General features: G+C 39.6%; 1 protein-coding gene across 1 annotated transcript in view; it reads right to left on the reverse strand.

Annotated features, from left to right (window-relative positions):
- The window catches only part of galnt16 (UDP-N-acetyl-alpha-D-galactosamine:polypeptide N-acetylgalactosaminyltransferase 16), a 77,276-nt gene that overhangs the window by 14,246 nt on the left and 50,161 nt on the right, over positions 1 to 12,869 (reverse strand). The window contains exons 7-10 of the mRNA XM_041812935.1: positions 6,298 to 6,385; positions 5,859 to 5,943; positions 3,611 to 3,714; positions 3,039 to 3,165 (exon numbers count right to left, since the gene is read on the reverse strand). Of these exons, the coding sequence (XP_041668869.1) occupies positions 3,039 to 3,165; positions 3,611 to 3,714; positions 5,859 to 5,943; positions 6,298 to 6,385 (404 nt within the window). The remainder of the gene's footprint in view (positions 1 to 3,038; positions 3,166 to 3,610; positions 3,715 to 5,858; positions 5,944 to 6,297; positions 6,386 to 12,869) is intronic.

The following is a 12,869-nucleotide window of genomic DNA, read 5'->3' on the forward strand; positions in this document are numbered from 1 at the left end:
AAAGCATCTGATAAGTAATCTCTCCCTGGAGTAAGCTTGGTTAGAAATAAAGTGTTTGTTTTTGTGCGTGACTGAGTGTTTGAGTTTATCCGTCCATGTCTTGTCTCACTTCTTAACTGATCAGTCTGATGTGTTTATGCTCACATCTGCCTCTAAGTTTGCTTGTAGTTGCAGTCATTTCCAATCTGTGGAACAGTTATTCTCTTGCCCCTTTTAATAAACTCATTGGCTGCTTGGCATGAAGCTAAGTAATTAGAGCAGTGAATAAGCAGATCTTATCTCTGATGGGAGGGAAGTAAAAGGGTTTAATTTTAAGCTATGTCATTTATTAAATCTGGGAAAAAGGAAGTTTTATCGTCTCAATTTGTTTCTTTAAATTCCCAGATGGTTCAAGAGGCAGATGCAGCTACTTTTAGTTGACTAGCGTGCTGTGTCCTGTTTTTATTTAGTCACATAGTGTTAAACAGTATTTATGTGACAGATAGCTTTGCGGAGCCAAGACTCCCTGAAGTTGACAGCTGTTTGAGGATGTAAGCAGAAAACCTGCCCACTCTGCAAGCCATGGTTTTATGTGTTTCTGTCTGAGAGTGTGGCATAGACGGTATGATGGAGCTGCGGATGGTGACGGCTACCCCCCAAAACCAGTCTTGCCCATTTTGATAATCCAAGGCATTTTTTTAAATAACAGGGTAGATGCATCTCAGCTAAAACTCATTTAGTAAACTTTTAAAGTCATCTGACTGGTTTTAAGTAAATAAAACACCCAGGGACCAGGCAAAATTTGGCACAGTTTGATACTGAATCACAGAAGCAATGGGTAAATGATGTGAAAAATGGGGCAGATAGCAGTGCAAGGATGATTAGGTTTTGATTCTCTCTGTAGGTCAACATGTGCATTCCTGTGCTGAGTGCTGTCACTCAATTATGCAGTTATGCATAATTGCTATGTGAAACTTAATCCCCATTTTCCAGTCCAAATATTGCTAAACTTTGTCTTCCCATGAGGAGATCTGGAGCTGTAGTTTATATTTGGTATATCTGGTTAAAGCCCGTTAGGGTTTAAGTCTGCTGCTGCTGTTTTTTACACTGGCAGCACTCATTTTTCTTAACACAAAACCAACTGCATCCAGCATTTTTTTTTTCTAGCCTTGCATCCTGAGTGCTAAAACGCTCTCAGTGTCAGCTGTTTTTATGCTCACAGTTTAAAACATTTCAACTTTTGGAACAGCGCCATGCTTGTCAATGTCATTTCTCCGTCACTGACTCTTCAAATTCATGAAGGTGACTTCTGATATCAACTTTGTGAACGGCAATGGCAGAGAAAATGCCAATCTGATGCATCCTTTTGATTGTGTTGTTTCTACTGATACAGCTGCTGCAAATGCCAGGAGAGCTATCAGTACTTTCCTCATTATTTTTCCTTGAATAAAGAAAAACATCAAGTGCATAGAGCCAACCATAAACAACTCTATAGATAGTAATGAAAAAGTGGAAGTCAGCTTTTGTAATCCGGCAACACTAAAAGTTGGTTAGAAGTGCTCTGAAATGAAGGTTGTGGGTGTTGTCAGCACAAAGAAACTGTGCTAACAGGTCCTTATAAGAGCATGGCAGTAGCCATGGTGGCAGGTGTCTGCATTTCAGTTTTAACATAGCATGTTTAAGCAATGTCTCAAGTTCACCATTGCTTTGTCAACACACATCATGGGCTAATCCAGTTCAAAGTGGTGCATAGACTGTATTACTCCAAGACAAAATTTAACCGTACCTTTCCATTAGTGTCTTCTTTATATAAACAGGTGAAAGTCTGCTCAAGGTTCACTAGCTCATCTCTTCTGGTTTTGCCCTGTCCTGAGTAATTCTTGAACATCAATCTCTCTGCATTTCTTGAAGGCCTGTTCTAAAGACAGATGCTCTACAGAAACTCTAAAACTGGCACATGACATGCAGAATGCTCTGCACTTGGGAATGGTGGCTGCTAAAAAGTTGTTCTCCTCTCCTAAAAGTCTACCTCACCACACAGTTTTTCACAGTGGATTAAGGATAGGATAAACCTATCAGGTAAAATGGGAAAAACTGGGTCCCTTTCTTGGCATTGTGCCATATTAATCCAAATCCTTAGAGACCTTACCTATTTAACCACAAACAACGTTCGACTTAAAATTTTAAGCATCATACATTTGAGTTATCCCACCTAACACGCTAGGCTTTGATACAGTGACACCAGTTTGGAAATACTTTGTGAGACTCTAGATCAGGGTTACTCAACCTTGCTCAACCAAAGAGCAACATTCATGAAAAATACCTTTGCAAGAGCCACAATCTAAGTGAGGAAATTTGGAAAAAAACAGCTTGAAGAAGCAATAAAAATAAGTTAAAGGTGACAAAATTGCTCAAAAAGCAGCAAAAATGGGTGAAAAGTGGCAAAAATGAGGAGAAAAAGTGGAAAAAGGGTCAGAAAGTAGCAAAAATGGGTGAGAAGTGACAGAAGTGAGTTACAGGTGCCAAAAATGGTCAAAAATGTCAAAATGTGACAAAAGAACAAGTGAAAAGTGACTAAAAAAGGCAAAAACAGTCAAGAGTGGCAAAAATTAGGAAACAAGTGGTATTTAATGGCAAAAGGTAGCTTAAAAGAGCCACACGTTGAGTATCACTGCTCTAGATACTAGCGGCTTGTTGTTGTTTTCTTTTGTTAGTTTTTGTTCTTTTGCTGTATTATACTATATTAATTGTTTTGCATACTTAAAAACTAATAATTTCAATGAGATATTAAAAACATTAGCATGCATTTCCAACACAGCATTGCACCAAGGTTTAGGGGCACAACATGATTGAAAATATGACAATAACTAGTTTAACCAACTGATAATTCTGGATCTTTAATCAGCTGGCTAACCATGCACATTCCTACTTTTGACTTTTGACTCTATGATTATCAATACCTATGGTTAAACAGCTTTATTTCTTCATAGCTATTCTGCAAAGTAACAACACTACACAGCACACAGAATGTTTGGTGCCTTACAGTTGAACATACTCACTTTATGTAGGTGAGAGCATTGCCTTCTGGGAAGTCATACGGGTGTCGTTTTCTGAACACGTGACCAACGCGGCTGCAAGGAAGAATCTCCAGGCTTCCTCCACACATCCACACCCGGAAAGAAAGCTCTGCAGGAGGAGGGAGACGGAGGAATAAAATCTAACTCTGCAGGCTTCTAATTATCACTCTGTGTAATCTGCTTCATCCCACATCTGAAATCAAAAAACATCCACCTGCTACACATAGTAATTATGGAAAAAAAACAAACTACAATATAAAGTAAATGATGCAAAAAGTTCCACTTCAGAGTGTTGCTGTCTTGTGGGACGAGTTTATACTCACTTATTAATAATTGAAGAATAAATAAAACACTTAAAACTTATATTAAAATGAGATCATAACAGAGCACTTATTTGCAGTTTTTTTGGTAAATATCTGAATTTTGTTCAGAGAATAGTTCAGTTTTGTGCACATTTACATAAAGAAATCCAAACAGAATGTCTATAGAGGTTGCTTCACTATCATTTGTTCTTCTGTTTCCAGTAAAAGATGGCAAATATTCAGTGAGCTCACCAAAGTTTTCCCCTCCCCAGATGTCCATGTGGGTGTCATACTGGCCCAGGTGGTTGAACCAGCTCTTGTCCATGACAAAAATCCCTCCAGCGATGACGGGAGTCCTGCACAACAGGAGGGAAAGGAGTAAGATGGATTTTCTACACCTGCTGTCACTCTCACTCTTATTTTAGCACAATAAAGATCGGCATCTTTAGTCACAGAAGTTCTCTAACTGTTTTGTTATTGGTCATATACATTTTTTGTGAAGCCAGGAGTTTTAAGAGTTCTTTTAAATCTGAACATTGTGAATTCTGTAAACAATGTCTTTGTCACTTAAAGTTGCACATGAAACACCAGAACAAATCAAAGAAGGTTTCTGAGCTTGGCTTTTCTGTGTTTCCATTTTCTCAGCAGTGAGTTGTTCAAGGACTCTGGGAGTGCTCCTTGCTTACTAATCATCTGCTGTTATTCTTCTGCTTTTTTGTGAGGGTTTGTTTGGGAATATGCGTTATTAAAGCTCAGTATCAGCCACAGAAAAAAATCCTTATGGTGTTTCTGTAGAGGGCCCATGTGTAAGAATCTAGTTTCATCACCTTCGTATTTCAGTTTTGCAGTAACATGGCGCACAATCCCAAACTGTTTCAGTTCAATCACTTTACAGCTCCCTAAACTGGGAGCCATGGAGAATGAAAACAAACAACGAAGAGAGGAGAGAAAGTGTTGAAGCTGATTTCTTGCATCCGAGCAGGTTAACATTGTGAAGTTACTGATACTGAGGGGGCTTTCATATTTCACCTGTTTGGTTCAGTTAAAATGAACTTGAGTCCGTATGCCTTGTAAGAGTAGTTCATTTGTGCTGATGTGAAAACTGTTGATCAAATCCTGTTGTGGATCAAACAACTATACTGATAAACCTTCTAAAAGTATGTCTCTGTCTGCTTTATTCAGACTCTGGTACAGATTGTTTACAGTAAAAACATAAACTGATCTGAATCTGACATACCCGCTGGAAGCATTGTGCCATTTTGGATTAAATAAGCTACTGTAGACACACAAATATGCTTTAAAAAACACAGAAAGACCTGATGGAGCTAGGGTGGGCGATTTATTATTTATACTCAAAGCATCACAGCTTTTGCTACGTGAGATGTATAAAATTACTACATTGAGAGCATCTGGTATAAATTTCGTGGATGTTTTAAGCGGTCAGCATGCAGTTGTCTCTGGAGTTTTGCTGCTCTCACAGTCTCCTCACGTCTCTCTCTCAGCAGACAGCACACTCCCCCACCTATCCACAAAACTACATAGACCATGTGCGTTTTTGTGTCAAAAGATGAGAGTGGGAAAAGTAAACATCCAAAGCAAGTCAGCAAGAGTCAGTAGTTTGAGATGTAAGTAAATGATGTAAATGTAAATCTGTAAAAAAATGACGCAGGATTACGCCGAAATTACGGCAGCAGTGACACAACATATGACCAAAGACATGGCCCCAAGTGTTGAAAAGACAGGATTTAAAATTTTTGCCCGGAAGCAATCATTTTGGTTGACAACTCTGTTGACAGTGAGAGAAAAGATGGCCCACCAGCTAACAAATATAATCCACTTCTCCACAACTATAGTTGTAGCCTGAACAGCACATTACACTGACAACTAGGAGTTAAAAAGTTTGTACCTCCAATCAAGCTTTTTCCCGATGATCACACAGGAGAGCTCCTTGCATAAGGTCTAAAGATGCTCTCATGCCATGAACTTGTGAAAAGCCGTTTTTACACAGAGATTCCGCAATAAAGGTGAAAAGGAATTTTTTATAATTAGTCTAGTGCAGAGCCAGCTTGAGGGAGAGGATTCTCAGCTAAATATAAACATCACTAAGCTGAGTCATGGTAAAGACAGTGCTGATTTTAGTATTCAAATTAGCGTCCCTGTTGCTGTGTAAGGACCAAAACTTTAAGTATATCCTCAATCTCTGTTTTTTTCCCTGCAGGTGTCATGTGATGTGAACGTGCATTACCTTTAAGCGATGGTGAATTGAAAGGCCCTGCTAAAGCTCCACAGTGTGTTGAAAAGTAGTCACTATTTACTGAAACCCTTTTTGCCCTCCAGCTCTCTGGGATAGTCATATGACTGAAAGCAATGACTACAATCATTACCTGAAGAATATAAGGATTTTATATCTTTGTTTTCATGATAGAGTGAATCACATTTGCAATTGTTTTTACTGGATGGAGGAGAGAAGACATGAAGACATGCATTGTTGATAAAGAACCTGATTGGCTGTGTTGGGTCACTCCTCGCCATTTTCTGCTCGATGGGAATCTGCTCCCATTTGAAGTGAAGACTCCAGTCGAACCCTAAAGAGAAGGGGAGCAAAGGAGAGAAACAAAGTCACCCTGTATTCAAATCCAGCCTTAATTTTGTCAAGAAAGATTTAATTAAGCAAATAACTGGACAAAATTATCTAGTCACTTCTATCTGCAAGTCACATTGCATTCCCTAAAGTTTAGAGTTGTTGTAAGAAAACTCTGCCTCTCACAAACATAACTTCTTCCACAATGACTAACTCGTTGATAAATTTCTCTCAGGGGTTTTGAATCAATCTGGCAAGGATGTTTGTAAAGTTTAACAATGTTTTTTGAGAAAATGGGGTTTTCCCAGAATGCAGCTGTGTGTTTGCAGCTGTTATTATGCATGATTTGTGTCCTGACCTCCTCTCAAGTCTGCAGAAGCAGCCAAGTAGGCAAAGTTATCCAGGCTGATGACATCGATAATGGGGCTGACCACTCGAGTATGATCCTGTAAAGAAAAAACATACTGTTAATATGGCATGACTGAGAGAGTTATATTTGTCTTCTTAAAAAATGAACATAACAAATGCATTTCCGCCCAGCTCTACAACACTGGCAGCCAAAACAAAATTAAATCAATATTGTATGCATCCCAAGATCAATTATGATTCATTCAGAGGAAATGGGGCGTAAAGAAATGATACATCAAGCAGTCAAAAATCTATAACACCTCCTAATAGATCCAACTTAGCCAGATTAAATATTTAAATAATCAACTTGAATGCACAAGTTTCAACATTTCAAAAATAAGTAGAAATTTGGGAAATACGTGGGCATGAATAGAGGTACAATGCCATGAAAAAGTATTTGCTCCCTTCCTGATTTCTTTACCTCAAAAAGCAACAAGGCTTTGGGACTCAAGTGAATCATGGTGAGAGCCACTATCCACAAATGTAGAAAACTTGGAACAGTGGTGAACCTTCCCAGGAGTAGCCGGGCTACTAAAGTTATTCCAAGAGCACACCGACAACTCATCCAGGAGGTCAGAAAAGAACCCAGAACAACAATTTAAGACCTGCAGGCCTCACTTGACTCAGGTATGATCAGTTCTCATGATTCAACAATAAGAAATAGACTGGGCAAAAATGGCATCCATGGGAGAGTTCCAAGGCCAAAACTACAGCTAGCCAAAAGGAACACAAAGGCTCGTCTCACGTTCGAAAAAAAAACATCTCAATGTTACAGCAGTTTAAATATAGCAGCATGAGTGCAGTTAGCCAATAGCTTGCTTGGAGCTAATCAGCTAGCTGTCAGCTGATTAGTGCTTGGGTAAGATCAGCTGATCTTGATTTTATGGCACTGCTTGACTCCATGGCCTGCCTGAACTAACGCTATACGCTCAGTTTCATAAAAGGATCTCATCTTGATGTAACTGATGGAACCATGAAGTCTACCAGAAAAATCAAAAGAAGAATGTCCAGACATTAGTTTGTGACTGCAAGCTTAAACACACTTGGGTTATACAGCAGGACAATGATCCAAAACACATCATTTAGTCCACATGTGAATGACTTAAAAAAGAACAAAATTAAGGTTTTGGAGTGGCCTAGTCAAAGTCTAGACTTAAATCTGCTTGAGATGATGTGGCATGACCCTAAACAGATCATTTATGCTGGAAAATTCTCCAATGTGGCTGAATTAAAACAATTCTGCAAAGAAGAATGGGCCAAAATTCTTCCACAGAGATGGGACACACTGATTGCCAGTTGCAAACGCATGCTTACAGTTGTTGCTGCCAAGGATGGAACAGGATTTGTAAAAACTCAGAGTGTTATTGGATGAACATTCTGTCTGACACATCTTTAAGGGCCAATCAGAGCAACAAAACACGTGACGTAGCTGCGACCGAGGTGCGTGTGTGCAGCTACCCAGGAATAATGTGAACGATGGCCACTATAGACATGTCAGTACACAAGTTTTGGCATTTTTGAAAAGAAAACAACTCACTGCTGTTCGTTGTTCTTCTTTCAAGGAAGAAATGTCGTCAAGTTCTGATAAAACTAGTGCTTTAGCAGCATCCACGCTAATCTCTCTAACGGCATCTGCCTCTTCTTGCTGCTTGCTTACGTCACAACTGGGGCCGCGCCCGAAAGTACTGCCCCTTGTCGCTGATTGGTCTTGTCATTTTTTTTACCGGACCCAAATGGTTCAGATGGGAGCTTTGCAAGATGAATTTGCCAGTGAGAAACAAGAAAAAGGGAGTATCCATCTGCTCTGCAAGGTTAAAGACAGGTAGGATGGATGTCTTTTTTCCCTCAGTATATTTAAAAACTGAATGTTGTATTTACTCTGGACATCTTTGTGTAACATTAATAATTAATTAGTTTGATGAACTGAAACATTACAGTGTGACAAATATGCAAAAAAATAAAAATAAAAATAAAAAATCCAGAAGGGTACAAATACTTTTCTACCAATTTTAACTGATTTCTTTCTTTTTCTTTCTTTCTATGCCCTTTTAAAGGAGCATCATGACACCATGATTCATTGCTTATCTTATAAAGAAGAGATTAAACTGATTGTTCCTGATTTGTTCTCAAAGTTTATGATAAGTTAGTGAAATAAACTTTGAACTGTTAAACAACCTTCAGCTGCAAATGAAACATGACCCGTAAAATAAACACAGATGGGTCGAGAACTGTTGATCGCTGATGGTGTGACTGTGTTTATGTGTGTGTGAGAGTTTTCTGCATCTGTCTGTGGATGTGGGTTTGTGCCAACACTGCTGTTTGCCCATGAGGCATCTGCATGTGTGTTGAACAGCTCTCCAATCAAAGCTGTCCCTCTCTGCGCTCACACTGAACTCGTCTGAACTTCGCTGCATCAAAATAAGCGGGTGAAGAGCCAGTGTGAAACGACACTCTGCTGGAGAGCAATTTTTACAAGTGATGGGCTTGACAGCTTTTTAAACAACACACATTTATTGAGCTTTTAATGAGCGTCTGTGATTTGGTGCTGCTTGAAGAGGCTGCACTGCCAAAAATGGATGTCGCTGATGATCCCTCAATATCTCTACACTCCTTCATTTATTCATTTTTTTTTCCTGGTGCTGAGACTCTCTGCTACATCTTTCTGAATTAATATTCCCCTGAAAATAATCTTTATCTTGTGTATTTCTGCTGTCTGTTGACTTTTATAAAATTTATGCAATGAAATGACAAATGAAACAGAAGGAAAATGAGAAATGAGCAGTAGAACAGCAGAAAAAGCCTCTCTGACTGAAAATGTGCCGCATGCTCTCTGAATTTCACAGCTTATAAATGCCCTTTGACGTGTGCAGATCTCTTTTCCTCTGCTTCATCGCCCAGTAATGTCACATCAGTGTCTGAGTAAGAGCCTAACAGAGGACACAGTGTCTGCCCTGAATCATTCCTCTTTCATGCATGCATATGGCTCATAGGCTGTGTGGACACATTTTCATTAATGTGGTGCAGTTCAGACTTCATAAAGAGAAAGTGGAAGATCTTATACATCAGGTTGTTCAATTCATCATGTGAGCAAAGCTGCAGTTCACATCCATCAGTATATCGCTCAGAAAGCCAGAGATAGAGGATCTTTGAGTACTTTAAATACCATGAATAAAATATATTCACAACGTCTTCAGACCCACTTCTCTTACTTTGAATTTTGTTATGTTGTAGCCTGACACTTCAGTCATTCAAATTATTTTTTTTATCTCTCACTAATCCTCACCCAGTACCTAGTAATGACAAACTGCAAACAGAATTTTTGATATTTTTGCAAATCTATTAAAAATAAACTGAAATATCACATTAACATACGTATTTAGATGCTATTGTATTTGAAATGTAGCTCAGATTCCTCCTTTTTCTCTGAATCTTTGCTGAGATGTTTCTACACCTTGATTGGAGTCCACCTGTGCTAAATTAAATTGATTGGACATGATTTAGAAAGAAACACACAACTCTCTATAGAAGGCCTCACAGCTGACAATGCATATCAGAGCAAAAAACAAGCCATGAGGTCAAAGGAGCTGCCTGTAGAGCGCAGAGACAGCATTGTTGTAAGGTGCAGGTCTGGGGAAGGCTAAAAAAATCTGCAGGACTGAAGGTCCTCCAGGATTCTCAAATCAAGTTCTTGGAATTCTCAAAGTTTGGCACAACCAAGACTTTTACAAGAGCTGGTCGCCCAGACAAATTGAGCCATCAAGGGAGAAGTACCTTAGTAAAAGATGTGACCAAGAACCTGATGGTATCTCTGTCTGAGCTCCAGAGATCCTGTGTGAAGATGGAACAAAGTTCCAGAAGGACAGCCATCACTGCAGCCCTCCATCAATCTGGGCTTTATGGCAGAGTGGTCAGACATACGCCTCTCCTCCGTGCAAAACACATGAAAGCCCACTTGAGTTTGCAAAAAAACACTGAAAAGACTTTCAGACTGTGAGAAACAAGATTCTCTGGTCTGCTGAAATCAAGATTCACCCGTTTGGCCTCAATTCTAAACGTTATGTCTGAGGGAAACCTGTCAATACTATCCAAACAGTGAAGCATGGTGGTGGCAGCATCATGCTGTGGGTGTGTTTTTCAGCAGGAGGGATTGGGAGGCTATTTAGGGTTAAGGGAAAGCTGAATGGAGGAAATTACAGAAATATCCTTGATAAAAACCTGTTCTGCAGTGCTCAGGACCTCAGACTGGCCCGAAGGCCAACATGACAAAGACCCTAAGACAAGACAGCACAGGAGTGGTTCAGGTACAGGTGGCCTTGAACATCTCTGGAGAGACCTGAAAATGGCTGTCCACTGACAGTCCGCATTCAGCTTGACTGAGTTTTGGAGGGTTTGCAAAAAGGATGCTAATCCCCCAATACAGGTGTGCAAAGCCTGCTGTGTCATATTCAAAAAGACTTGAAGCTGTATTCGCTGCCAAAGGGGCTTCAACCAAGTACTGAGTAAAGGGTCTGAATGTGTTATATTTCAGTTTTTCTTTTCATTTAAACAAATTTACAACAAAAAAAATGTTTTATTTTGTCGTTATGGGGTACTGAGTGTAAATTAAAGAGAGAAAAAATGACTTTAAATGATTGTAGCATCAGGCTGCAACATAACTGAAAAAAGAGAAGGGTCTGAATACTTTCTGAATGTACTATGAATGAAAATATCAGGAAAAAGTAGGTCTACATAAAATAGTAGATGTTAGATAACGATAATCTAAAGGAGAGATATATCACAGGGAAAGGATATGCAAAGGACTGAGTTTGGGTGGTCGTCCACTAATAGATTTAACAGGATTTTGTTTGTTTAGCTGTCACAGGAGTAAAAAATATAAAGATAAAGATACATTTTTTCCAGGTGTAGCTGAGATATTGTGGTCAAGAGATTGTAAAGGATGTGAAAGCAGAACAACATTTGAACTTAAACACCAAAATCTAACCAGTTTATCCTCAAGTTTAAAGCCTGATTCAGAACTCTGTGTCAAGTCTAATCCACAGCATTCACCATGGATTTGTTACTGTGGTGCAATCAGTTTAACCAGGTTAAATTAAGTGCAGCATTTTTCTGTCATTCAAAATAGTCAATTTCTCTACTTTCTCTTAACCTTGCATGCAGAAAGATCTCATTTTTTTAGCCGATACTTGCTGAATGATAACACTGAGTTTCTGTTTTTTCCCTTTATTCTTATTTCTGCTCTCCAGTCTCTGCAGCTGCAGCAAAGCTCCCCAGAAGAAAACAGCAAAATGAATCAGACACATTAATCTGAGCAAAATCCCTCCAGGTGTTCCTGAATTATCACATTCCCCGGAGACAGACCGCAAACCTGAGAGGATAAAGTCTCTAAAGCTGCACAGGAATCAATCTTGAGCTTTCTGAAGAAGCCACAATTTATGGAGCCACACGCCAAAGACTGTGGACCTTCAGCAGAAGTTATGATCAGAGAGGAGATAAATAAAAACAAGGGAGGGAGCCGACATGATCACGAACTATTTCCAGCTCCGTTATTGTGTCACAAAATTCCTCTGGTACAATTTTATTGGTCTGTTTTTTTCTTGGGTTTGGTCAAGAAGACCAAAAAAAAATATACTTAAAGATGAGGATAAGGCGACTGGAAAAGATGATTGTGATTGGGGGATCTGACAGCACTTACAGGCGGATAATAAAGACGTCACATAGGTCTGCTGAGGAAAAGCTACAATTTACCTATGATGAACTACAAGGCGCTCATCTATAGCTCATTATGTTCTTACTGTGAAGTTTAATGCAGTTAAAAGAATGTGAAAACCTCTTTCGCCTCATCAGGATGATTTAACCCCCTGTGACAGTCTGAAGATCTGAGAACTCCTGTAAGCTGTCATATCTCTAAAGTCAGCTTACTTGAAATTAAAAATAATTTTATGAATGATTTTCGCTTATTTTGCTGTATCTATGGTAATGTGCAGAACTTTTTGGCATTTTTGGGCTAAAAACTGAGACTGATGTAAGGCATAGGCGTGGCGAGTAAGCTGCCTGCAGGGGCACCATTGGTGGTAAAGAGGATTTACACAACCCTGGTCATGCTCTGGATGTCTTGGAGCGTTACCAGGGGCATCTGAATATAATACGTTGCAAAAATAACACAGTCTGCCTCTTTAAGGCGGAGTAGGGGTGGGTGTGGTGAATAAGCACATCTTAAGGGACTTTCCAGGCGGATAGGAGGGTTGGCACAAGCCCCTGGCCCTGCTCACCCTCAGAAAACCAGATGACTTTACCTTTCACTGAGCCTAAATCTCTAATCCCTTAACAGTTGTAACTGTAGATCTCATTACCGGTCCTTATCACTAATTAAAGAGCAGCTGTTCTAAATTAACAAAGTGTCATTATATGACATTGTGTTGTTGAGATCCTTCATCCATTTTCCTGCTCTCTGAGACCTTCCTGAACCCGGGATCAAGGTTTCTGACACACCCAGGCAGCAGCGGGTGCAGCCAGGCAGTGGAG

The sequence above is a fragment of the Cheilinus undulatus genome, linkage group 18 (assembly GCF_018320785.1).
Source record: "Cheilinus undulatus linkage group 18, ASM1832078v1, whole genome shotgun sequence".
In the NCBI taxonomy this organism is placed as follows: Eukaryota; Metazoa; Chordata; class Actinopteri; order Labriformes; family Labridae; genus Cheilinus; species Cheilinus undulatus.